We start from the raw sequence: 27,939 nt of genomic DNA, 5'->3' as shown, positions 1-27,939 counted from the left end.
GTTGTGTTCAAAGGCCTGGGTTCTCTGTCACTGTAATAAACAAAATTACTATACAGCTCCATTAGTCAGCTGCTTTGTTCTATTCAGATGGGAAGGTTTGGGGTTGTTGTGTAATTGTAAAATGGGGTAGAAATTCAGTAAACGAAGCCAAAATAGATTGTTTCCCAAATTAGGTCATGTCATAATGAATCTTTAAAAATAACAAAACACTTCCTTTTTCTTTTTGCTACAGACCCAACCTAGCTATTTCTCAAGGATTGCTAGCATTTAATCATCATTCATTCATACTAAGCAATGTGCTCTTGTTGTTTCTGACTCTATCCGCTGACAGAGATAATTTTGTGAGGATAATTTCTCAGCTACTTTGAGGTCTGGTATGCCCATGTTTATGTTACTAGTGGTCATCTTTTTTCCCATCAACTTTATGTTTGCATTGTCATTGATTTTCCAAGTATTCCCCAAAGATTCTTGCCTTTGTATTATGTGTCCAACATGTCGATATTAGCATTTCTAGCGAGCAATTTGATTTTACTCCTTCTAATACTGAATTATGTTTTTCTTCTTGAAGTATTCTCAACAACTGTCTGCAGCATTATAATTCAAAGGAATACATCTTTCTTTGTTCATCTTCTCACAGGGCTTTCCTAAGTGTTACATTGCTGTAAAATCTAGACCATGTCCTTCACTGTATATAATCTTGTCAGTATGATGTCTCTAAATATGAATAATTTGCTTCAATCTGACTTTGTTTTTCCCAAGTAGCAACATGTTTATATTTCATGGCTACAATTATTGTGCTTCTGAACTTTTGATTTTTACGAAAATAAGATTTGTTACTACTTTAGCTTCTTTTCCACTGTTTGCATTGAGTTGACACTGTTTGTTGTTATAGTCTTATCTTCTTTTCTAATTATTTTGTTACTATTGAGCATCAGACCAGGTTTAGACCTCCATTTTTTTCATCTTCAACAAGAGATTTCCTAAGTACTCCTCACATCCAGCCACCAATCTGGGTTGTTGAGGTTTCTCCTAGCATTTTTAATTCCAATTTCTATTTTTTGTAGTATGTTCTACATGCAAGCCAAACAAATAAACTAACTTTATGCGATCTTGAAATTATTTAATTGCTCCATTATTCCAATCTAACTGGTCACCATAAAAAGTCAGTAGGCCAGCTTTTCTATGTTTTTAAAGACTATTCAAAATTTGTTATGGTCTACACCAAGGGTATCAAACTGATGGCCTGCGGGCCGGTGGCATCATGTGGAGGCTGCACCCACCCCAGCTCCGACAATGTGAAAAAAGTCACAATATGTCGCAACATGTCATGTGATGTGGTGAGTTTGACACCCCTGGTCTACATCATACTATCATCTATGAATTAAAATGAGCTTTGCTGTTCCCATTATCCTTTGGATGTTAGCAATATGATCTCAGGTACTCCTGCATCTTCTGAATCCAACTAGTATTTTGTACAGTGTTTATCCCATGTGCATTTGAAGTCTAGAGTGCAAAAGCTTGAGCATTATCTTACTAGCATGTAAAACTAGTATGTGAAATAAACACAATTGTTCAATAATTTGAACACAACACTGTCCTTTTTTAGTATTGGAATAATTATTTTTTTTACTTTTTTGTCTGCTGCTGGGTTTTCCATATCTGTGTACAAACCACAGACACCAATTTAACACAAATTTTAAACATTTCTGCTGATTTATCATCAACTCTGCAGCATTATTTGCAAAAAAGTTTAGAGGCCATTTAACTTCAATTTCCAGTATGTCTGTTTCCTGTTCAATTAGATCAATCATCAATTTTATAAATTTCTGATGAAGGTCTTATCAAAGACCTTCACATTTGTACCATCTCTAATTTCTTTCTTCTTTTGGCAATACTTTTTTCCTTCATCTTTTATTATGTTCATTTTTGCATATGAGCTTACCTTTATTTCTGCACTTTTCTTTAATAAATTTCTTGTCCTTCCCATTCAATTTTTTGCACTGTATATTCATATATATATTCTTATTCCTTCTTGATCTTCTGTAGAACTTAATGTTAGTTGAACAATTTTCCTCTGTCTTTTGCTTTCCATATTTTTTCAGCTACTTTTGATGGTTCAGCAGAGAGCCATTATGTGTTTTTTTACTTTTTGCATTTTGCGATATTTTTGTTCACTTCATTTCAATAAAGTCAAAAATTTTAGTCAAGAGTTCTTCAAACTGTCTATCAAATTAAGTTCATTAAATCTATCCTTTACTTTCAACATTCATATAATGTTGAGCACGTACCTTGATTGGTCTGGTGGTTTTGGAGGATTTTTTTTTTGCTTAACTAGTAATTTTGCAATAGGTTGTGATCTGAACAGGTCTTGTTTTCACTGACTTATAGAGTTTATCTAGCTATGCTTATAGAACATAAAAGAGAGTTCGACTTTGGTGTTGTCCATCTGGTGATGTCCCCGAGTAGAGGCATCTTCTAGATGGTGGTCGCCTACTTCATTTCCTGCACCAGCCAAATTTTCTCAATATTCAAGATATTATTCTAGCTACAATTAGTATGAAATCTGTTTTGGAAAGGGAAGTAGCTCAAACTTTTGCAAGAGATCTTTTCAAATTGTTTTATTTATTGATAAAAAAATTCTTTATTGCCTGAATTACACTTATACTTGGAGTGCAGATGTGGATCAGATGTTGATTAATTTACTTAGAATTCCATTTGAGGTTATTCCATCATTTTTGGGATTGCATTCACATACTCATTTTGATGCATTCCTTTTCAACAAAGAGAGCAGCTGCATTGCTTCCACAATTTTCTTATTCTCAGAATTTCTGATATGAAGTGAACCATTCTGGTCTACTTTATTATCCTATTTTGTGAATGTTCATTTTTCTTTTTTGGCAGAACACTGGAAGTGTTTCTTTTGTTCTTCTCCAGTGGATCTTCATCCCATCCCATCTACAATATGACCTACCCTTTCTGAACGTATTACTAGGCTATTGCAAGCCCAGCCCCTTCACTATTGCAAGTTAATAGTCCATGAAGGGGATTGAGTATCCCAATGGCCATTAAATAAACTCTATTCCCCTTCACTGGAGCAAAGAACAGATAGAATATAAATTATAATGGGATTCTTTAAGAAAGTAGAAACCATTATAATACTTCCAGTACAGTATTTTTTCTGCCAATGTAAACAAAGCACATATACAGTGATTACTAGATACAGTTTGTGGAACCTTTTTTAAGGATCTTCACCTCCTGGGGAAAATAATTCTAATTGTACTTTAAAAAGAGCTGTACAAATGATAACTAAGAAACCTCAGTGAATAGGCTGTTTTTTCTATTTATCCTAAGCACATCACCATAACTAGTGCAGGTCAATAAACAAATCAGACCCATCCATTCCTCAACTCAAAGAGTTATCATTGGGCACCAGATACAAGGTCTGGTCATTATTATTGTTGTTTAGAAAGCAATTTGCAACCACCACAGGAAATGCAAAATTTCTTGGGGAAAATGTAGCAGAGTGCTAATTCTTAAATTTCCTTGTAAGCTGATTGCCTTCTTGTTTTCATGCTGTACCTCTCCTTCCGCAAAACAAATAAGAGGGTGTAGGCCTAATCTTAGAAATGTTCTATGGCCACTAAAACTATTTCTTACTCACCACAGAAAAGTTAACCCTTTTCTAATATGCAACATTCTCCAAATGACACTGGACCAGAATGAGCAAAGTCAGCACCATAGATTTTAAAAGACTTGTCTTTTTTAAAGTGATAGAATTGTCTAACTTAGACATACAGAGCTTGCTCCCACTACTAAGTTATAGAGCAAATCCATCTGCTGAAGCAAAGAAAAACAGAAAACTAAACAGTGATTTACCTCTACAAAACTGGAAATAACAAGAAATAAACAAACTCAAATGTACAAGAGGAAGAAACAGAAAAAAAATACAAAACATATAATAAGTATGATAAATATAATACACTATCAAACATCAACAACTGCCTATCCCTAGACTTTGGGAAGGACTCAATGGGTGGATAAAAATTCCAAATCTTGTCTGAATGTCTGGCAGACTGTGTGACGAACCAATTTTCATTGAGAGCAGCCAGGTGCAGTGGTCAAGGATTCAGGCTAGAAATCAGGAGATTATCAGTTTTAGTTCCACTTTAAGCACAAAGTCAGCTGGGTGATTCTGGTCCAGTCACTCCTTCTCAGACCTAGGAAGGAGGCAAGAGCAAACCAGTTCTGAAAATCTTGCCCAGAAAACTGCAGGGACTAGTTCAGACAGTTGCCAGGAATCAGCACTGAAACACAGACTTGAAGGCACACGCACACAAATACTGTAATAAGTATGTCACAGAATTATAATATTTCATAACTATGCTATTCTGAGTCCTGGCAAGAAGCTTCCTCTACTTTTCATAGGTTGCTCTAAGAGACAATAACAAAATGAAGACAGAAGAGGCGGACCAGAAAGTTGGAACATATCTACAACAGACTGAAATAGCTAGTAAGTCCTTCTCCGCTATTGGTCTTCTGAACTTGAAGTCCACTCGGAGGCTCCAACTGGTGCAAAATGCAGCCGCGCGAGTTGTGCTGGGGGTCTCCCGATACTCCCATGCTACACCTTTGCTCCGCGAGCTGCATTGGCTGCTGGTTGCCCTCCGGGTGAGATTCAAGGTGTTAGTAATGATTTACAAAGCCCTACATGGCATGGGTCCGGATTACCTACGGCAACACCTGCGGCCGGCGTCAACTTCCCTCCGTCCAGTGTGCTCCCACAGAGAGGGCTTCCTCAGGGTGCCTCCGATCAAAGAATGTCGATTGGTGGCCCCCAGGGGGAGATCGTTCTCTGTGGGCGCGCCAGACCTATGGAACCGCTTGCCGGTTGAGCTTCGGACGGCCCCCGACCTCCGCTCCTTCCGGCGCAACTTAAAAACATATTTATTCGAGCAGTTCTGACCTGGTCTGATGGGTTAGGGTTGGGGTTTTAATATGTTTTAATATTGTTTTAAACTGGGCTAAATATTTAATCGTTTTTTAACTTTTGTATTCTGCTTTTTTTAATATTTATTGCCCTGTACACCGCCCTGAGTCCTTCGGGAGAAGGGTGGTATAAAAATATAAATAAATAAATAAAAATAAATAAAAACTTCTTCTGAAGTACTATAATGGGTGAAGTGTAACATAGCTTAGCTGTTGTTGAAGTGGGGTGTGGGAAAAGCACTACTTTAACAAAGATAATTTAAGTGTGATATGCACTTACATATAGAACCTATGGTGAACTGGGCTTCCTGGCTTCCTCGTGGGGGTTCTCTAAAATGTTTTTCCACAATGTCCTACTTAATTAGTTTGCAACAGCTTGGGAGCTGTTGCTGTTCCTCCTTTGGCAAACAAGGCTAAACAAAGCAAAACAAAAATGGCACCCTTGCTTTATTAAAGTTCTTGAAATTTCCTAGTCTTTAATGCTCTCTGCTCACTATCTAGATCAATAGATGGGATTTTAATAACAAGTCAAAATCAAACAGTTTTCTTTTCCATGTCCAAATTTCTTGGCATGGGATTTCTCCCATTCACTAACTTGTTCAGTCTTAGATGCCTTAGAAGTTTTAGAAGTGTTAGAATAAATTTGTCACTTTAAATATACACTAATTGGCATACATTAAAATGATCTTTTGCTGCATACAGCTCTCAAAAGGGTCACCACTTCCATTATACATTACATAAATACGACAAAATTGCATGTACCCACATACCCACATATATTCTATGTGACACAGAGAAACACAGTCTAGTTTGGATGCATACATGTACATGGCGAGAAAAATGAATCTTGCGAGTTTACCAGATGGATGGCACAGGGAACAAAGCTGTTACAGAATCTGGTAGTCCTGCTGGAAATATTTTGAAACTTCTTCCCAGAAGGGAGCAACAGGAACAGACCCTAAAGTGGGTGTGTGGGGTCTCTAACAATGCTTTGAGCTCTAAACACATAGCACTTATAAGCAGTGTCCTGAATAGTGAGAAGCTCGCTTCCCATAAGCTTCTCGGCAGTCCTTACCACTCTCTGTATGGACCATCTATCTGAGGCACTGCAACCACCAAACCAAACAGTGATGCATTCATTGGCTGGAAAGGAGATGAAGACAATTTTTGGAGACTTGAGGGAGGGAGGGAGGGAGGGAGGGAGGGAGGGTGGAATCTTTTCAAATAGTTGATTTTGTAGTGGCATTTTAGAGTCAAGATAAATTATTCTGCAATCTCAGGATGTGTCCAATCTTTTGGTATAGTCCAGGGGTGGGCAACCTCGGCTCTTTTATGACTCATGGACTTCAACTCCCAGAATTCCTGAGTCAGCATAGCATAGCTGACTCAGGAATTCTGGGAGTTGAAGTCCATGAGTCATAAAAGAGCCGAGGTTGCCTACCTCTGGTATAGTCATACCACATGCTTAGGAAGGCATGAAGCTTTGACAACAACAACAAAAAGGATGGTCTCAGAAGTATAAACACTGCACTTGTAGCAATCACTAGCCAGCTATTTCTACTCATTTATACACTTCTTGGGTTCATAGAATTATTAAATAAAAATCCTGAGAAATGGAACAGGGTTGAAAAGTCAAACATATAATAATAATAATAATAATAATAATAATAATAATAATAATAATAATAATAATAATAATAATAATAATAATAAGAAGAAGAAGAAGAAGAAGAAGAAGAAGAAGAAGAAGAAGAAGAAGAAGAAGAAGAAGAAGAAGAAGAAGAAGAAGAAGTTGGAAGGGACCTTGGAGGTCATCTAGTCCAACCCCCTGCTCAGGCAGGAAACCTTATACCATTTCAGGCAAATGGCTGTCCAGTCTCTTCTTAAAAACCTCCAGTGTTGGAGCATTCACAACCTCTGGAGGCAGGTTGTTCCACTGGTTAATTGTTTTAACTGTCAGGAAGTTTCTCCTTAGTTCTAGGTTGCTTCTCTCCTTGACTAGTTTCCATCCGTTGCTTCTTGTCCTGCTTTCAGGTGCTTTGGAGAATAGCTTGACTCCCTCTTCTTTGTGGTAGCCCCTGAGATATTGGAACACTGCTATCATGTCACCCCTCACTCTTCTCTTCGTTAAGCTACACATACCCAATTCCAGCAACCGTTCCCTATATGTTTTAGCCTCCAGCCCCCTAATCATCTTTGTTGCTCTTCTCTGTACCCTTTCTAGAGTCTCAACATCTTTTTTACATCGTGGTGACCAAAACTGGATGCAGTATTCCAGGTGTGGCCTTACCAAAGCATTGTAAAGTGGTATTAGTACTTCACTTGATCTTGATTCTATCCCTCTGTTAATGCAGCCTAGCACTGTGTTGGCCTTTTTGGCAGCTGCAGCACACTGCTGGCTCATATTGAAGTGATTGTCTACTAAGACTCCGAGATCGCTCTCACAGTTACTACTATTGAGCAAGGTACCACCTATACTATACCTGTGCATTTGATTTTTCCTGCCTATACTAAAGCTAAGCCTGACTGGACTTCCGTTATGATTTTTACATAGGCTTACTCCTTGCAATCTAAGTTCCATTATGAGTCACAGACTGCTTAATTTTTGTTTTTTTCAGTAACTGTGAGAATAGTAATAGTTTTGTTGGTTCAAAAGTCAGCTCCAAAAAAGACACTAGATTCCATAACAAAAAGCCAGGTAAGGGATATAGGAGTTCTTAGCCAAACCCTCCAATCAGAAAGGTGGTGATGCTAAATGACCTTGTAAAAATTCAAGACAGTTTGTATCTCCATACTTAGCATCTTCCAATAGAAGTCTCTGGGTGGGAAATGTGGACTTCTTTTTCCTGAGATGTTGAATTTTTTGGCAAATTTGCTTAGAGCTTCACATCTGATTGTTAAATGTTTTGAGGATAACACTCACATATGGACAGTCCCATGAATGCAGCTTTAGTTTCAGGGCCTCTGAAATGGGTGTTATTGGGTAGGTTGCAGTTCCTGAGGCCCACTTATCATCTGTCTGCTCCTTTCTCCTCAATCATTACAACAAACGGTATTATGTAGATGGACTGATTCCCTAAGGTTATAAACATCTCTTTGTATGTGGGAATAATATCTTAGCACCCTGATTTAAACTACAATGCCATCATCCAAGTCCAAAAATATCTCTTTTGGACAAGACATATGTTTTGTGGTATTGCTAATCAAGATAACTTTGGAGGACTGGGATTCTCTGTATCTGTCATAAATTGATTCCTCACTTTTTCTTGACACTGAAATATCTTCAGTTTAATGTGCGGCCTGATCTGGCATGACAAGAGAAACTTGACCCTATTCATTAACTAATATATTTCAACATCTTTCAGCACCAAGGCAAGGGTTATCTGGCTCAGAGAGAAGTTGTCTTGGAACAGAGAAGTACTGAAGGCTTACAACTCCATTTACCTCCCTTAAAATCATGCAAAGTTGCAGGAATCTTCTGTAGACTGAACACAAGCCAGTAAACTGAAGCTGAATTCAGACAAGGCAGAGGAACATAAAGCAGTAGTTTGGCCAGAAAGGTGGGATTTAATGCATTCTAGATGGAGGTTCAGTTCTATTTAGGTCACTGTTTAAATTATGGAGTGTTATTTCATTCATTCTTTGCTGTGGTCTTTAACTGGCCATAGAGATACAGTAGATGTTCTGGTTGATATTCTGTTTAACTACTAGAATATGTTTTACATGGGACCTTAACTCCTATTGAGAAGGTCCAGATGCAGACCCCGCTGAAGATGGTACCTAGTTTGGAAATGAAATGTCCAGGAGCTAAACAACAAGCTCGGAGAACAGACCCCTGCTAAAAGTCCAGATGGCACACAAATGTAGCCAGATTACTCTTAAGAGAATATTTGAAATATGAATAAAAAAGAGAAGCAAATATGTGCTTCATTGATTATAGAAAGACCTTTAATTGTGTTGATTATGCAAAGCTGTGGAATGTGCTTAGTAAAATGGGAATCTCAGAATTTCACGCTCTCCTGATGTGAAACCTATACATAGGTCAGTAAGCTATGGTCTGGAGAGAACATGGAGAAACAGACTGGCTCCAGATTGGCAGATCATGCAAGGCTGTAAATTATACTCTCTACTTGTGTGTTGATTACCGTATTAAGGGAATCTGAATTGGAAAATGATAAGCACAATTTAAAATGGAGGAACATGTACTATGCTGATAGCAGTATTCTGATTACTGAAGTGCAAACAATCTGCAACTCTAATGAAAGTCAGAGAACACAGTGATGAAGATTAAATATAAAGATGATTAAACTAATGACAAGAGATACAGAAATCAGGCTTAGAATTGACAAATTAAGTGGTGGATAGCTTCCACCTTTCAATAGTAGAGAAACCAGTCATTAGGAAATACTTTGCAGACCAGCACTTAGTAGTGTAGCAATGAAAAGCTTGGCAAAGGTATTCAGATGCTGTGAAGTGTCTATATCTACAAAGATCAGAATACTGCAATGCAGTAATACCTTCCCTGTAAAAATTGTGGTACTGTGGCACTCTGAAAATGAGTGTAGGACTTTGAAGAAGCAGGACAAGATATTGACACTTTTGAATTTTGATGTTGGACAATGCTATTTAGAATACCATGGTTAGCCAAGAAAACAAACAAATGGATGGTCAAACGAAGCCAGAGTTCTCACTGAAGTCTCGTGTGACTAGGCTCAAATTATCCTACTTTGGACACATTATGTGAAAAGCTCATTCTCTGGAGAAGTGTATAATGCTGGGAAAGGTAAGGAGGAAAGAGAAGAGGATGACCAGCAGCAAGACGGATGGACCCAATTACAGCAGCAATGGATGCACATCTGAAAACATAAAGGATCAAGGTGAGGGACAGAATAACTTGGAGAAACTCTATGTCATCATTTAAGATAGGTAAGATAACCTTTATTGTCATTTTTTTTACTGTGAGCACAACAGCACACATCAAAAATGAAATTTAGTTGCCCGTTCTCAAAGTGAAACACATACATGACACAGACCTAAACATACTATGGGTGGGCACGGCTTCCGGATGACGCATCCAGCCCGCAGCCGGCAGTTTGACACCCCTGTCCTAGAAGGTAACAGGGAAAATAGGTCGTGAAGAGTATCTGTAGTGTCCCAGATAATCTTACGGACCCTGTTCAAGCAACGCTTCTGTGCTATGTCCTGGATAGGAGGGAGGGAACTGCCAATGATCTTTTCAGCCATCCTCACCACTCTCTGCACCGCCTTCCTGTCTGAAGCAGTGATGCTTCCAAACCAGACTGTGATGCTGTATGGCAGGATGCTCTCGATCATCCCCCTGTAGAAAGTGGTAAGGATAGGAGAAGGAAGATGTGCTTTTCTCATGTGATGCAGAAAATGCAGGCGCTGCTGTGCCCGCTTCACCAGTGTCTTGCTGTTGAGCGACAAAGCCAGCCTACTCGTTAGCTGCACACCCAAGAATTTGATGCTGGTAACCATCTCCACAGGTGAATCATTAATGCACAGAGAAGTGTGGCTGTGCCTGCCTTTTCTGAAATCGACTATGATCTCTTTGGTTTTTCTGGTATTTAAAACTAGGCTGTTTCCCTTACACCAGTTCACCAACCCCTTAACCTCCTTGTGGTAAGCATCCACATTGTCATCATGAACAAGGCCCACTACTGTTTTATCATCTGCAAACTTCACAACATGGTTGGTGGCAAACCTAGCACAACAATCATGGGTGAACAGGGTGAACAGCAGTGGACTTAGGATGCAGCCCTGAGGAGAACCTGTGCTCAAGAAAATAGTATTAGAGGTGTTTGTTCCAACTCACACATACTGGGGCCTGTTGGTAAGAAAATCAAGAATCCAGTTGCACAAAGGAGTGTTTAAGCCTAAAAGACCCAGTTTGTCTATTAGATGCTGGGGAATGATTGTGTTAAACGCAGAGCGGAAGTTGACAAACAACAAACGCATATTTCTTTCCTCTAAGTGCTTCAAGCTAAGATGGAGAACGGAAGAAATAGCATCCTCCATAGAGCGATTTGGTTGGTAGGCAAACTGAAGTGGGTCAAATGCTGGCAGGAGGCTAGATACAATAATGTCCTTTATCAGATTCTCAAAGCATTTCATAATGGTGGATGTCAGTACAACCGGACAATAATAATTGAGACCTGTAATTGTGGACTTTTGGGGCACTAGAAAGATGATGGCCATTTTAAAACACAGTGGGACCACTTCCTGCTGCAATGAGAGATTGAAAATATCTGTGAGAACACAAGCCAGCTCATCTGCGCATTCCCTAAGGACACATCCAGGGATGTTATCTGGGCCTGCTGCTTTCCAAATGTTAACTTTCCACAGTGTTTTCCGGACAGAGGTGACATCAAAGTTTAGCACTTGCTCATCAGGATGGGGCACAGCTTTCCTAGCAGGAGAGCTATTGGATGCCTCAAATCTACAAAAAAATGTATTCAGTTTGTTTAGGAAGTCTGTGTTGTCCTTGCATCTCCATGGAGTCACTTAGAGTCAACATTAACCTGATGGCATATAATCAACCAGTTCATTTTCAAATATTCGTACAGCTATAGTAGCACCTGTTTTGCTTCTAAGAATGTTGTAAAATTTTGGTTTTGATATTGACTGTTTGCTCCTTCATGACCTTGCTTCCATATTCTGATCTTTTAAATCTATCTCCCCTAAATACATAAAAATCTAAAAATGTGCTTATTTAGTAACCTGACTTTATATTTGCTCTCTCCAGGGAATTTTGCTTAATTCTGTCTTTTCAGCATCAGATAAAGCCATTTTTATTTCTCATTTAATATATTTATATTCACTGAGGTTTTGTGCCAACATGCTAATAGATTTACCTAGTTTGTGTTCATTAACTTTCTTCAGACTTTTAATCACATAATATATTTTCATTTTATTTTGTCTGTTTTTAAGCAATGGGGGATGCAAATAGGCATGTACAAATAAATAATTTTCTTCTGTCTTTTCACAGTACTCATTCCAAATCCACTGCCTTGTTGAAATAAAAGCCAAGCAGAATGCAGTAGACCGAGCCTGCTGTACAGATTACTTTTTTGTGTTCAGCTTGTTTTCTTTGACCATATATTGAGCTGTTGTCAAATCCACAAATGATGTAATTAGACCAGGACTTTACAATGACTTGTATAACAAGATCATCAGTTTGACCAATACAGCCTCTATAGTATTTCTTGAATAACCTGAATGACACACATTCATTCTTATGACTGACACAGGAAGCTGGACTTAAGGTGTCATGATCAGAATCTTTTGGATATCCAGTATATTTAAATCAACTTTCAGTGTCCCATCTGTATGTCACCAGACAAAAGAATCCAAATACTAAGAATCCGTGTATGACTAGGTTCAGTTTGGTATAATGTAGCTTTTTAGTTTTGGCTTAAACCTGTTATGTGAACCCAGCCCATTGTGGTTTGCAAACCATGGTTTACAGTTCTGGCTTATTTGATTATGAAATAAATCACAATTTCATTTATACAAATTATCATTGCTCAAATCATGACTTAACATATGTGAAACAAGTCTACACGCTTTCCAAACAAGTTACTTTTCTCCTAATGTGCATTTCCAACTATTTAGAGGTTTGAAGAATTAATAAGAGATAAAAGATAACCTTTGTCACTTTTTTCTGTGAACACACTGGAACACATTAAAAAATGAAATTCTGATGCCCGGTCCCAAAAGAAAATGTACATACTCATTCACATACATACTGTACAGAAACAAATACACACACAGAGAGACATACACACACACACACACACACACACACAAATATACATATATTAATCACAATATAGATCCACCATGGATGATTGTAATGAATTATGGCTTCAGTTTATTGATAAATCTAAATATACATTTTATATTTTTCCCCTTTTTATAATTTTGTATATTTTTTCTTTTTTAAAATTTTGTAAATAAAAACAATAAAAAGTTACTTTCCCTTGAGAAGTATCATGCTGCAAGAAAATAATGGCAAGAGACCATGTTTAAAATCTTGACTAGTCTGCAACATCTACCAGTCAGAGTTCAGTACTAAGCTATATTGTGGGCTGTTCCCTGACACCACTGGATGACATCGCCAGGGCTCGTTGCCTTGGAAGAGTGAGGAAGATTCTCAGGGATGACTCACACCCTGGATGATATCTCTTTACTCTCCTACCATCCGGTAGGAGATATAGGAATATAGCCAGCCGTACCAAAAAGCTGAAAAATAGCTTTTATCCGTGGGCTGTGAGGCTTTTAAATGGGACATAATCTCTGTGAACTTATGCAGAATTGACTTGGGAGGCCGGTGTGTGGTGTAGTTGGTTCACACGGTGTGGTAGGATGGAGGGTTTGTTGTCACTGTGTGTTGGGGGGAGAGAGCAGGGGGGGGGAGGAGGCTCAGCTAATCTCAATGTACACAAGTTGTACTTTGACAATAAAGGATTATTATTATTATTATTATTATTATTATTATTATTATTATTATTATTAAATGGCCTTTTAGCAATGTTGTGTTTATAAATAAAGCATGTTACTGGAAAAACAGTGTGGAAGATACATCCAGACATCACAATTATGACCTATTTTCTGTTTCTGGTGTTTATACTCAACAAAATTATTCAGACATAGTATGTTGGAAAATATTTGTATCCATACATTCCTTTAGGTGGAATATCGCAGACAATTATTAACATTAAGTCTAGAAGCGTTAGAAAAGGGTCAGATGCCTTTCAACATATACTTGGGCTAATGTTTGAGGAAGACTGGATAAAGAACAAGGGTTAGTAAGCAATTATTTAACCCTAGAATTTTGTCAAAGAAAAAGCTGCTGAGGAATCCTTTTATTGCAATGAGCTGAAAGGTTAAATCAATTATTTCAGAAAGGCTCCTTGTTAAGCAAACCTTATTTTAACCTTTCAATGACATTATGAGTTTAAAATCAAGCTAAAAGTGTTACACAACTTATGAAAAACATTGGCTCAGCTCAGGATATTTATAGAGGAGGCTCATGATAATGAAATTTTGAAAAGATCACCAGAAAATCTGAAGATCTTTGGCTAAAGGTGCTCAGCAAGACAATATCCTCTCTTTCTGAGCTTCGCAACTCACTGAAACTTGATTGTTTCAGCTGAAGGTCTTTAAAAATGTAGGATGCAGATATCCACAACTGTTTTAAACTAAGTTTCTCTCACCTGATCACCTTTTCTGAGTCTTCTTTGATTTGGAGAGGGCTGGTACTGCAAAGGTTTTCACGTGGCTTCTGTTTGGTTCAAACCACGAAACAAGAAAACTAACTCACACTTCCCTTAGAACTGTTTGGCTTCAGGAGAAGACTTTGGGGAGTATCTGTAACGATCACAAGCTTATTTTGGTTACTGGGCAAAGCAAGTTTTTGTGGGATGCTGCTCACAAAAGCTGTTTTCTTTGAGTAGAATATAATTCCTAGTGACTTCATGGATGAGCTCATGTGGTTTTCTCATTAATAATGCAGAAGTGGTTTGTCTTCTTCCAGGATGTTTTTCTTCAACTTTCTAATTTAACCAACAGTCAATGACATAAATCTAATGAAGGCCGGGGAAACAATCACCCTGGTTCCTGCAGGTAAGAACTATCATGGCTCTCCCCCTGCTGCTCATTGCTTTACCCAAACAGAAAGGTGTCAAATATTGGTGTGTGGGGGTGTTTAGTCAATGCACAGAGTGTACAGAAGTCCACATATAAGGTCTATCAAAGAAAGCCTTGTGTTCTAAAAGGCCTCACCATAGAATAAGCGCCAAAGAATTGAGGCCTTTGAACTATGGCGCTGGAGAAGACTCCTGCGAGTCCCTTGGACTGCCAGGTGATCAAACTGGTCAGTCCTAGAGGAGATCAACCCTGACTGCTCTTTAGAAGGCCAGATCCTGAAGTTGAAACTCAAATACTTTGGCCACCTAATGAGAAGGAAGGACTCAGTGGAGAAGAGCCTAATGCTGGGAAAGGTTGAGGGCAAGGGAAGAAAGGGACAACAGAGAATGAGGTGGCTGGATGGAGTCACTGAAGCAGTAGGCATGAGCTTAAATGGACTCCAGAAGTACAGGACAGGAAAGCCTGGAAGAACGTTGTCCATGGGGTCGCAATGGGTTGGACACAACTTCGCAGCCAACAACAAACAACAATAGAGTAAGAGCTCTATGCCTGTTTCCCTCATGTGGGTGGGAGGCATACCAAAAAGAAAAAAAAAAGCAAGGGAATCTACCAGTTAGGGTGTGGAATGTGGTATAGACAGAACATCACTGTGGCTATAGGGGTTGAAATCTGGAAAGTGTTGCCTTAAGTCATCTTCATTTCTAGATATTTAAGTATGGGAGTCAAGCAGCTTAAAGCTGAAGTGCAGGAAAGCTCTTATGGATTTTACTATCATTTACATGCTTGCTTTGCACAAACGTGACAGTTTTAATTTCTTTCTCAAAATGTTTATAAAGCTGCAGAACAATCAAGAAAATGGAAACTTTAATGTCTGAACTACTGGAGTACAGACAAGTTGTGACAATTATATCAAATCTTTTTCAATCCAGGCACCTGGATTGATACTATAGCAATTTAATGCAGAAAAACATGCCTGTCTTCCTAATGGTAGCAACAAGGTACACTCACTTTTGAATTCTAGTGTCCATACATGCATTTTAGACTAAGTGAGACCTATGCCCTTCACACTATCTCATAGCCATATAAATAAATATTACTTGCCACAAGAGGGAATCTGAGCATTCTGAGCTTTTTGTAGTCAAAAAATGATTTAAACTACCAAAATCCTCTTTGTGATGGTGCAATGAGTTGAACGCTTGTCCTGCTGATTTCTCTTTTCTTTATTTCTTTCCTAGGCATTTCTCATCTATTTCTGATAAGGCTGTGAGTTTTATCAAGTTATTTTTATTTTACATTATATGGGGAATACGTAAGCCAATCTGACTACATTTATGAAAAACAAATTTTTGTTTCCAATTCATAACTACTACAAAAAATAAATGGAGAGGTATTTTTGGTGCCTGCATTGAAAGAAAATTAAGAACTGGATTTTCAAAAAATCATAATAGAAGTACTTTTGAAAGAGCTAACTCCACAATTGATATTTTTACACTACATGTGATCACTGATTTATTTTTTTGGAACAGGATTTTTTAAAACACTCCCCACCCCAGTGGATGTCATGCAGCCTTACACCCTCAATTTGTGGCTCCTAAAGCATCCTGAGTTTATCCAATTAAAATTTAATGACATAACTGGATTGATTTTCAACAGTGTTAATTATGAGCATAGGATGTAAATAAATTAAAGATTAAAAAATGATGATTTAAGCTTCTGCAAGCTCCCAGATTTTAATAAAAACAATCAACTTGTCTAATATGCACAGTAATGTTGTCAGGTCTGACACAGCACAGTCCTCCATGCCAATAAAATTAAAATCCACGTATATAGAAAATAAAAGCTGAAAGGAAGAGGTTAATATATAATGGGAAAACATGCAGCTTCCACATATATTCAAAGTATAGTGTTCAAGCATAGCTTTATTCACTCATTATTAAACAGTTCTACATAGCCACAACATGGCTAACACAAATTATAGACTACTTATGTTGAAAAAAACTTTCCCAATCCAACACCCTCCTTTGAACATACTGCCTAGGAGTTCAGGGACTTGATGTCCCAACAGGTCCAGAAGATACCAAACTGGGAAGAGATTGTGCTGGCACATTCAAGAAGTTCAACTAATGCATTCCTTTGATGTCAGTGAAACCCAGTTATCTTAAATCAAACAATACTTGCATAACTGGTTATATGAATTCCAGCCCGAGTGTAAATCAAGAATATAAAGAGAGCTAAAGTCCTGGTATAAAATCATGTTATCGTGTCAAACTTGTGTGTATTCTTGGTGGACCATCAAGTTTCTAATGCCATTTGTCATTATTGTTAGGCTCCATCAAGTCCTGCTAACTCTATGGATAAAAACTATCTGAGCCATCTTGGTTATTGCTGCTTACACATTTCTTGCAGATGTATTTATGTGGCCTCGCATAAGCTCCAGAATTGATAGGGATGGGTGATGTGCAAAAAAAAAAATCAGAAAAGAACAAAAATTATCAAAAAGCCACTGGGAGCCATAGATAAACTCATGGAAGGAAGATTGAGATATTTTAATCAAGATAAAATTTAAAATAGTCAACTCAATGGTATTCCTTGTTATGATGTTCAGATGTGAGGGATGGACTCTATGCAAGAAGAGGAGGGTTTCCCCTTGAGCTAAGGAACAGACTGCTTCTCATTCATCAGATACTGTAGTTGAAAACCAACCATTTGTTACTAGAAAAAATCAAGCCAGAATGCTCACTGCAAGTAAGAAACAAAACAAACATTTATACTTTTTGATAAGACTGATGCATCTGTGGAAAAGGTGATAATGCCGGGCAACACGAGGTGGACAAATTACCATAAAGCCACAGAAATGCAATGCAATTTACAGCTCACACCATATGGCAAACTTCACTGGTCTACCAAGTGTATACTATACTTTTCAAATTATATCTTGCAAAATTCAAGCCTGAGTGGAAAGTGAGTCATAAATCAGCAGGAAGTCGTTCTCTTGCCAACCAATAGTCAGTACTGTTCCTTGCAAAGCCTGTTGTACTCACACCTTCATCTAAAGAGCAAGACAACTTACAGACAAACCTCAACTTCTCAATCCACCCAGCCAAGATCTTCCCTCTGTAGGCAACTATTCTGAGACTTTTTTTTGGGGGGGGGTACAAAAGGCAGAATACAGACTTCTTCCCAGGCAGAATTTTGACAGGTTTAGGTTAAAATTGTTGATTGATACAATGTTTCTCAGCTGTACATTTTTTCCCCAGTTGCAGTTTATTGTCTCTAACTGGTTTCCTACAACCCCTCCCCCCCTTTTTTTGCTCAAAATCTAACATATCTCGTTACATACTAGAAAGTCAGATACGCTACAAGCACGAATCACAAGCCTTTGCCTCGACGGCTTCCTGCAGGATTATGAATACTGCGCCGATACTCTGTGTATGGTAGCCAAGGTCCTGAATGAACGGAGCTCACGGAGGAAAACACTGGGGTTTTTTTATTGAAAAGTTTTACAATACATTTTATCTTTAGCAAAACAAAACCCCTCCCAACCCCCTCCCCTCCCACCCTCTTCCCACTCCCCAGACCTCCCCAACCCCTCCCTCCCTTTCCCCTCCCCCCCCCCGCGACTTCCCAGAGCTGAGTACAGGGTATAAAAATACAATCATAATCTAACTTATGCAAACAATCCTAAACTATTTAAACTATCGCACTTTAACTCATATAGATAAACTCCAAACGTGTATATATATATATATATATATATATATATATATATATATATATATATATATATATATCAGTAATTATTCAAATGCAAAATAATACTTTTTAGTCCCATATTTGCTCGGTGGTATCTCTCGATTACAAATAGTCTTTCGGGTGCACTAAGATCTTTACCATATCCTCGAAATTAAAAGCTTCACAGTCCATTCTTCTGTAATCAGTAATTCTACCTTTTTACTAGAAATCTTACTGTTGAAGCCGCCCCCGACCCCCGTTGGTGGCACAAGGTTGACAAGACAGGACAGAAAGTTGGAACTGCAACTTGCTCACGCGGGCTATCCTGGAGCTAAGTTAACGTAGCTTATAGGGTGTTGCTTTCCGGAGTACCAACTCAGAAACGAACAAGAAACAGCAAAGAGACAAACCAAACCAACAAAACAAAAACAAAACAAAACCACCGAGAGATTCTCTAACCCAGGGGTCTTCCAACTTGGCCCTTTTATGACTTGTGGACTTCAACTCCCAGAATTCCTCAGCCAGCTTTGCTTTGCTGGCTGAGGAATTCTGGGAGTTGAAGTCCACAAGCCATAAAAGGGCCAAGTTGGAAGACCCCTGCCCTAACCTAACCCGACCCCATTGCCGTCGGAAGGAGCGCAGACCCGTCGCGCGTTTCGAGCGCGTCTCCAGCACCGCCGTTTCCACCCGTCGGGAGGTGCCGGGCTTTGCGCACGAGGCAGACGAGACAAAGGGGACGGAACCCTCGAGCTAACGATTCCACAGCCACGGAGAGAGTCCAACCGGCGTGTTCGACTACGAGCCGCCGCCGCTGCTGCTGCTGCTGCTGCTGCTGTGCCGCGGGACCTCCGCCGGGCAAATGACGGAAGGCAACGGCAGCCGACTCCTGCCCTCCCTCAGCGGTGGCCGAAAAAGCGGGGAAAAGCAGCAGCGCTGGCTCGCTCGGTCTCTCGAGCCGCTCAAGCCGCCTATCGAACCCGGGAGGAGCCAAGTCTTCGAAGACCAGGAAAGCCCCGTTTCGGAAAGGAAAGCCCCGTTTCGGAGCCCTCGCACAAAGGCAGCAGCCCGCTCCCGCCAAGTCGGGAGCCCAAAGGGAGGCGAGCTTTCGGTTCCTTTCCGAAAGGAGAGGCGGAACCGCCAACGGAGAAGCGGCCAGGAGGAGCTGCGGGCTGCGCTCGGGGAAGAAAGACCGCCTAGGGCAGGGGTCTTCAAACTTGGCCCTTTTATGACTTGTGGACTTCAACTCCCAGAATTCCTCAGCCAGCAAAGCTGGCTGAGGAATTCTGGGAGTTGAAGTCCACAAGTCAAAAAAGGGCCAAGTTTGAAGACCCCTGGCCAAGGGGGACGACCCCGGGCCTAGTTCAGCAACTGGGAGGGGGGAGGCAGAAAGAGCCCCTCCCCCTTGCCGGCTTCTGTTCCCCGGGAGCCGCTCCTTAAACACACACACACACACACACACACACACACACAAGAGCTCCAGCCTCTCACCTTGGGTCTATGGAGCCACCTTCGGACGGCGGCGGGCAGCATGGCTGGGGGCCGGGAGCACGGGCGGCCAGAGAACTCGCCCTTGCCCGCCGCGCTCTTCGCAACCCACCTGAGCTCGGCGCTCTCGGGCTGAAACTCGCACCGCCTACAGGCGGGTCGAAGGCTTCTGTCACCCGGGCCGGGATATTATAGCGCCTGGCCACGCCCAGAAGAGGCGGGCCTTGGCCGACAGGAACGTGACCGCGTAAGGGTTGCGATGGGCTCCCTCCGCCGGCGCTCGGCTGATTGACGGAGCGCCCGCCCTCGCCTGAATCAAAGTTATCTGGGGGGGGGGGCGGCGGCGGCGGCGGCAGCAAACTCTCCGCGGGACGGGCGAACGAGATGGCAGTCCCCGGAGGACGGCAGCGGAGAGGAGAAGGCGGCGGGACGCTGCTGTGCTCTTTTGCAATGGACCTCGCCTCGTTAGAACTAGCGATGGGGGCGATCTCGCCGGCCTTTCCAGTTCTATCGCGGTTCGGGATGTGTGGTTGCCAGGGTCATCCTGATACAAGTTTGGGTAGCAGTGAGAGGCTGGGTGTCTCCCCTGCTTTAGAGCCGCCATTTCAGGCACTTAAAGCCACAAGGATGGTTGTTTTTGCTTCCTTATGAGTTTCTTCCCCGACTGAAGCTCTCCAGATGCATTGGATGCCAACCGAGGCAAGGGCTCCGGTGTTGAAGTCCAACCCAACTGAAGGGCGCTGGTTGGGTGCACGCTGATGCAGTTCCGAAAGTGATCTTCAGTGCAGGCACTGCCACTGATCCTCCTCGGCCAACTCCACTGGTGAGGTGGTTGCGTCCCCTGTGCTCACTTTTAGTAACTTCAGCCCAGTTTGTGTACCTAAGGAAGAAGAGGTTTTATCCCATTGTCTTTTTTTTTGTATTGACTACTGTGTAAGAAACACAGCACTCAGCCACCCCATTATATTGATTTTAAAGAAAGGATTTCCCCACTTTGTGATGTCTAGCTAGAAATACGGTATAAGGTATGAAGAGCAAGGAACACATTTTATTTTAAAAGTTACCCAATGTAAGTCTCAATCAGGAGGAAAAGGCCAAGGTACTTCTAAATATGGACTCACTCACACAAGCAGTGCTTCTGAAAGCCCCTCTGTATTTGAAATCTCTGCTCCGGGCATGGTAATCTAACTATGTGGCCGCTGCCCTCTCAGTGTTTGGTCACATACTGAGGATTGCCAAGAGGCAAGCAGGAAGGAATGCAGCCCAAAGACCAACTAGGATCAAAGAGAATGGCTGAATGTCTCACTCACTGAGAGTCAGCAAGACTGGAGTCCTGGACTTATGGTACAACAGGGATATTAGCTATAGAGTTTCATGCTGAAGAAGAGCATTTTCAGATTTCACATACGAGGCCTTCAAAGGCTGATGTAGAGTCCACAGATCCTTCATGCATTGAGTTCCACAGCCTTCCTCATCCCTCTGATTTGTATTGGTGACCCAATATAGAATATCTAGTCTCAGAAAGTGTGTTAAAATTGTGTAGTTTCAGAGAATCCAAACTGGCATATTTTTATTCTCCCACATTTACACTTTATAATTTCAGATATAATTATTCCTGAAGTAGTTATACAATTTCTTCTTAGGGATTTCACAGGCAACTATAATTGACTGACCAGAGGAGATGAATTGTTTCCACTATTATTTGGGATTATAAACATAACCACTCTGCTACTACTGAAACCTGATCTCCTTAGTTAACTGGCTGTAAATCTGTAGCTTGTATACATGTGCTAATTAAAGGGGAAGGGTGGATTTTCACAAATCTAAATGCGAAATTAGTTTTCTTTGCATAATACTCTGGTTTTGCTCTTGAAGAAAAGTACAATTGTTTTATCCAGAATTTTGGATAAACCTGTATCTACAACTGCCTGTAATTTGGGAAATTGGTCTTAGCATGATATACCAAATTTAAAAAAGAACCAAAAAACCCCCCTTCATGTCCTTTTTCCTGAGGTCACTTTCCATAGCCTTTTTCTAAAGAAAGGTTGCTGCTGTCGTAGGCAAGAAGATTAAGAGATACTATCATTATAAATGAAGTGATGCTTACATAATCCCACAGCAAGGATTAGAGATGATATCACTGAGATACCCAGACACTGACATAAATACCTGCATAACCTAATATGACGCTTTTTTTGGTTTAAACATGGGTATCAAGGTTGCTAAAATTCGTTCTGCATTCCGTAGTCTGAGGGAATTAGATGTCTATAGAAAATGATACTTTTAACCTTGACTGATAAGAAGTACTCTTAAATTACTGTGTAAGATTTATAGAAATGGAAATAAGCTTTCAAATTAATTCTACATATCTTCTAAAAGTTTTGATTCCAGTAAGAAATGACAAATCTATCTCTAGTATTCATTTTAAATTGGATTAGAAAATTTGTCTATATTAAATTTATTAACCTCTGTTTAAAGTCATATTTATAACAATGAGCCAGTGATTTTTGCCCCATTTTATGACCTTTCCTGTAATAGTTGTTAAATGAATCTAGCTTCCTCTTTGACTTTGCTTGTCAGAGGGTGGCAAGCAAAGTGACCATATGACCCTGGGACACTGCAACCATCATAAATACATGCCAGTTGCCAAGTGTCTGAATTTTGATCACATGACCGTAGGGATGCTGCAAAGTTGTGTGAAAAATGATAAGTCACTTTTTTCAGGGCCATTAACTTTGGATGGAGACTAAATGAATGGTTGTAAATCAAGGATTGCCTGTATGACTTTTTAACATTTTATTAAAGGTATTTTGAGCCATAAGAATAAGTCCAACAGATGAACAAACTAATGAATATAACACTAGCCATTAATGAAAAAAAAACAAAACAAAAACCAAAAGGACTATGAGAATTATATACGCCAGTGGTTTTTTTGTAAAAGAAAAAGGTGCCGGAACTCTCACGTGTCATACAACCCGCTTTGCCTACCCTACAAGGTTCCATCCAAAAAAGGTGCTGGAACTCCGTTCTGAGCGTTCTATGAGAAAAAAAGCCCTGATATACGCAGGGATAAACAAAGCTATCAGGTAGTTAACTATTGGGCCTAAATGTTAGCTTTTTAGAACATCATTTCTGGAAGATAAAATAAAATAGCACATTTCCTAATATCTGCAGATTCAACTGATTACTAAATCAAACAGAATGAATATATTTCTGAATACAATGGCATTCTTGCCATTAGCATTAGTATTAGCATTGTTTAATTGACATAATGTCTAATTATAATATATTCAGTGCTGAATAATATGTATTCCATATTGTAGCTTGTAGGGACGCGGTGGCTCAGTGGGTTAGGACGCTGAGCTTGTCGATCAGATCAGAAGTTTGGCGGGTCGAATCCCAAGTGCCGCGTAGCAGAGTGAGTGCCTGTTACTCGTCCCAGCTTCTGCCAACCTAGCAGTTTGAAAGCATGTAAAAAATGCAAGTAGAAAAATAGGGACCACTATGGTGGGAAGGTAACAGCGTTCCGTGCGCCTTTGGTGTCTAGTCATGCCGGCCACATGACCACGGAGACGTCCTCGGACAAACGCTGGCTCTTCGGCTTTGAAACGGAGATGAGCACCGGCCCCTAGAGTTGGAAACGACTAGCACGTATGTGCAGGGGAACCTTTACCTTTACCTATTGTAGCTTACCATGAAACTGTTCTTTAAGAAAAGGTGCTTTCAATTTCTCAGTTAAGGTGTCTGAGTCACAAAAATGATTGTATCCCGTTTATGGTGACCTGAAGCTCAAAGATATAATCAAAGGTTTAAGAAAGATCTGATCACACTGGATTGTGAGTAACTCAGATATAGCAGATAAAGTCACATTCACATTAAAACTGATAGTACCTTGGATAGCACCTGTTAAGTGCTGCTGGCTAAAGTCTCCCTACCCTCAATTGATCTTGGAGGTAATCTTAGATTAACATCAGACCAATAATCAAGTAAACAATACCCCAATCAAGGAATTGCCAAAAAAAATACCCCAACAGTAAACAGCCCAACCAAAGAACATCTAAGACCACCCCCACCAATACTGACAGGGCAAGCCACTAGAAGAGAGCAAACCCCACTCCTTACTAGCCCTGATGTTTTCTAGTTTGGGTAGTAAAACCTCTGCAAGAAAACAACCAAGCTCAGAGAACACCAAGGATCCCTCATTTCAACCCTCAGCTACAAATATTCTCCTTTATTTGCATTAACCAGATCAGTTAAAGACATACCAGCAATCACATAGCATGTTAATTTTAGCTTGGTTATATTTTTCTATTTTTGTGCTTGCTATATTATGTGAACCCAGTCTATTAGATTAGTTTATTATTCAGTGTCTATGCAAACTCAGAAATAAGTTGATTGAGTAATCAGATGAAAATATGTTGTAAAAAGCCCTTTTATTGTAGGATGCATTATTAGGGATGGGTGTCCATTTGTCAGATACACGAGAAGCAAGCATTTGCTGCAAAAAGAGAAATATTGAATGAAGTCATTGCTAGGACCTTTTTCAAATCGTGTCCTCTAAAGATTGAAAATCTATGCAGTAATTATTTATTTACTATTTTCAGAAGAAGGCGGCTTAAGTTTCCTTCTAGGTGTAGTGGCATTGAGTAAAACTTAATGATTAAAAGACATGTTATGATGAATAAGCAAACAGAGCTAACTGGAAAGAGCCTGGAAAGCAGACACTTAAAACAACAGTCTGATAGATAAAACTGAAAACAGAAATTCCACAAAAAGGATTTTTTTGAAGCAGTTAAAAATCATGCAAATTAACTTACGGTTTTGGGTAGTTGGCCATTTTCTTAAAATGGAAGAGGCAAAACATTTCTGTTTAAGTCCACATTTTAGCTTGTAATTATTAAATTAATGCAGGTTAAATGATATATGATAGGACAATTTGTATTGGTATTGTCTGGAATGAAGGAACAGTGCCCTCTGCTGTAAACTGTAAAGGTAGCTTATCAAAGCATAGAATGAACTATCAGGCCCTGTCCTTGAAGATTTATATGTCACCTTCCTAGTCTGTTGTAAGTCGAGCTACAAGCTGCAAAATGCAGCATGCTTCCAGTAACAGCTCTAATCCCCCCCCATTTTGTTGAAAGAATGTACATGCTATCTTGTCTTTCTCAGATCTGAAGCCTTGCCTTGTATAGATTCTCTTTGTATATGTGTGCGTTTTAATTAAATGAAGACAAAATAAATTAAACAAAAATAAACAATACACAAAGTTATAAAAAAGAAAGAAAAGTATAATTATTAAAAAGGAAATAAAAATATCACTAAATAAAGCAAAAGCACAAGTGGCTTCATGGATACATATACAGATTCGTAGATAAATATATAATCAATATATGAATGCTGTATACATGCAACTCAATAAATAATAGACCCATTTCTTTATATACCTCCATTGCTAATCTACATCAATAGGTACAGGTGGTTCTTGACTTATAAGAGTTTATTTGGTGACCAAAGTTACAATGGCACGGGAAAAAGTGACTTATGACTGTTTTTCACAGTTAAGACCTTTCCAGCATGCCCATGATCAAGCAATCAAAATTCAGATGATCAATAACTGGTTCATACTTCTGACGCTTGCTGTGTCCCAAGATGATATAATTACCTTTTGCGACCTTCTGACAAGCAAAGTCAATGGGAAAGCCAGACTCTCTTAACTGGGTTATTTATTTATCAATTGCAGTGATTCACTTAACAACTGAGGCAAGAAAGGTAGTAAAATGTGGCAAAATTCACTTAACAAATGTTTCACTTAAGAACAGAAATTTGGGGCTCAGTTGTGGTTGTAAGTCGAGGACTATCTGTAATTTGTTCATAACTTGCTAATATTACTGCAGACTATTGGATAGTAAGGGAAAAAGTATAAAGCATATAAAATAATTCATACTATGGAAAATGTGGATAGAGGGAAGTTTTGATCCTTTTCCCATAATGTTAGAGTCACCCATTAAACTTGAATATAGGGAGATTTCTTTACTTAATGGATATTTACATGGTGGAATTTGCTGCCATCAGACTGGGAAAAGTTAATTCTGACAGGTTAAAATGACACTGGATAAATTCATGATAAGGCTATTAATGTCTGCCAGACTGGATATCTATTTACAGTTTTGCTACAAGAATTACAAGCAGCACATCTGTCTAAATTTGGTATTTATTTCCCTTCTATATCACACAGAATGCTGGAGTAAATGGGCCATTAGCAGAACTAATTTAGGTATTGTTTCCAGCATCTCCCATGTTACACTACCGGTTGCTCTCCGGGTGAGGTTCAAGGTGTTAGTGATGACTTACAAAGCCCTTCATGGCATGGGTCCGGATTACCTACGGCAACACCTGCGGCCGGCGTCAACTTCCCTCCGTCCAGTGTGCTCCCACAGAGAGGGCCTCCTCAGGGTGCCGCTGATCAAAGAATGCCGATTGGTGGCCCCCAGGGGGAGGGTGTTCTCTGTGGGCGCACCAGACCTGTGGAACCGCTTACCGGTTGAGCTCCGGATGGCCCCCGACCTTCGCTCCTTCCGGCGCGATCTCGAAACTTTCTTTTTCGAACAAGCTGGCCTGGTCTGATGGGATGGGGTTGGGTTTTTATAAATAGTTTTAATTTTAATATGTATTAATTTTATGGGCATAATGTTTAATGGCTTTTTAATTTTTGTATTCTATTTTTATTGTGTATTGCCCTGTTCACCGCCCTGAGTCCTCCGGGAGAAGGGCGGTATACAAATTAAATTATTAAATTAAATTAAATCTATTGAAGACAGACCTGTTTCCTCAAATCTTTCCTTTTTCCTGACAAAATATGTCGTGTCATTTTTATTAACCCTGTTTTATTGCAACTGTTTTACATTTTACGTTGTTTTACTTTTTACACTGCACAGAGAGTATTTTAAGGAGGCGGTTTAGAAATGTTTCAAAATCTACAGTGGTAACGCTTACAAACACACGTACAACTATACTGTATACTACAAGCAGTACATTCTTCTAAACTGCATGGGCATCTTAAGTGAGGCGATCACTTGAAGGCTCTTAATAACTAATTTCAAGGATACATAGTTGGAAAGCGAAAAATCAACGGGACAGAAACCAGAGGGGGCGGCCAGTCTAGATGAGGGCGACCCCTTTTACTGGATGGAAAGGTATAACGCTCAGTTAACATTTCCAAACAACTCTTCCTTCTGCATCAGTGCCCAAGGAACAACGTTGCCTGACCTGTATCTATTTTTGCAAAGGCAGCTTTCCCACTTTCGGAAACCGCCTCCAAACGACAACCAGCCAGCTGAGCCCGGCAGAACGCTGCAGAGGGAGCGGGGGGGGGGTCTCCCTGCCCAAAGCCACTGGCTTTCCTCCCGGGCCATTTAGTCGCCGCCGTGCGCTCACCCTGCTTCCAATCTGCGTCTCCTCCAGCCACTGGGGGGCGCGCTGCCCAGGCACTGCCCGCCTCGGCGATGGCGGCGAAGGCTTCCCCCGCGGGCAGGGGCCGGACGGGCCGCGCCGCCATATTGGCTGTTGTCCTGTCTGAAAGCAGCGGCGGCGGTGGCGGCGGCGGCGGCGGGCGGCGTTAGCGGCGGCGAGCAGCAACGGCATTATCGGCGGCGAGCGGCGGCGGGAGCTACTGCGTGGGGTGCAGGACAAGCATGACTCGCAGGCGGAATAAAGCGGTGGGCGCGGCTGGGGCGCGGCGGGAGCGGGCGGGGGGAGCAGCCCCCCCCGAGCCGCCCGCGCCCCCCGCCGGGCCCGGCCTTCCCGAGACCCCCGAGGTGGCGGCGGCGGCGGCGGCGGCGAGTGGCGCGGAACAGGGGAGAGCCTCACAGGTACTGGGCGCGCGCGCCCCCATCTCGCCCGCCGTCAGACTCCAGCCTGCATCCACACCCCTCTGCCCTCCCTCAGCCCGCTTCTCCCCGCATCCGTCGGCGGCGCGATCCCCCCTTCAGCCACATGGGTGCTAGCGCAGTCGGATCGCCCGCAGTCAGTCATCCGGAGTAGCGTTTCGCCATCCCTCGTCCCACC

General features: G+C 40.7%; 2 protein-coding genes across 5 annotated transcripts in view; one reads left to right on the top strand and one right to left on the bottom strand.

Moving 5' to 3' along the window:
* ZFYVE28 (zinc finger FYVE-type containing 28) overlaps positions 1–27,430 on the bottom strand; it is a gene marked incomplete at its 5' end in the record, with an annotated part of 47,380 nt that extends 19,950 nt beyond the window's left edge. The window contains 4 exons of the mRNA XM_083353363.1: positions 19,879–20,023; positions 20,668–20,755; positions 27,142–27,225; positions 27,310–27,430. Of these exons, the coding sequence (XP_083209489.1) occupies positions 19,879–20,023; positions 20,668–20,755; positions 27,142–27,225; positions 27,310–27,430 (438 nt within the window). The remainder of the gene's footprint in view (positions 1–19,878; positions 20,024–20,667; positions 20,756–27,141; positions 27,226–27,309) is intronic.
* FAM193B (family with sequence similarity 193 member B) overlaps positions 27,414–27,939 on the top strand; it is a 40,140-nt gene continuing 39,614 nt past the window's right edge. Inside the window, exon 1 of one of the 4 annotated variants that reach the window (XR_014491096.1) lies at positions 27,414–27,743. Coding sequence is in view for 3 of the 4 variants with exons in the window: in XM_083351724.1 (XP_083207850.1) it covers positions 27,567–27,743 (177 nt within the window). In the remaining variant the exon portion in view is untranslated. The remainder of the gene's footprint in view (positions 27,744–27,939) is intronic. The other 3 variants (XM_083351724.1, XM_083351726.1, XM_083351725.1) reach the window with 3 other exon arrangements.

Source organism: Vipera ursinii, assembly GCF_947247035.1.
Source record: "Vipera ursinii genome assembly, chromosome: 2".
Classification (NCBI taxonomy): domain Eukaryota; kingdom Metazoa; phylum Chordata; class Lepidosauria; order Squamata; family Viperidae; genus Vipera; species Vipera ursinii.
The sequence above is the reverse complement of the archived record's forward strand: the minus strand, read 5'-3'. Positions and strand labels throughout refer to the sequence as shown.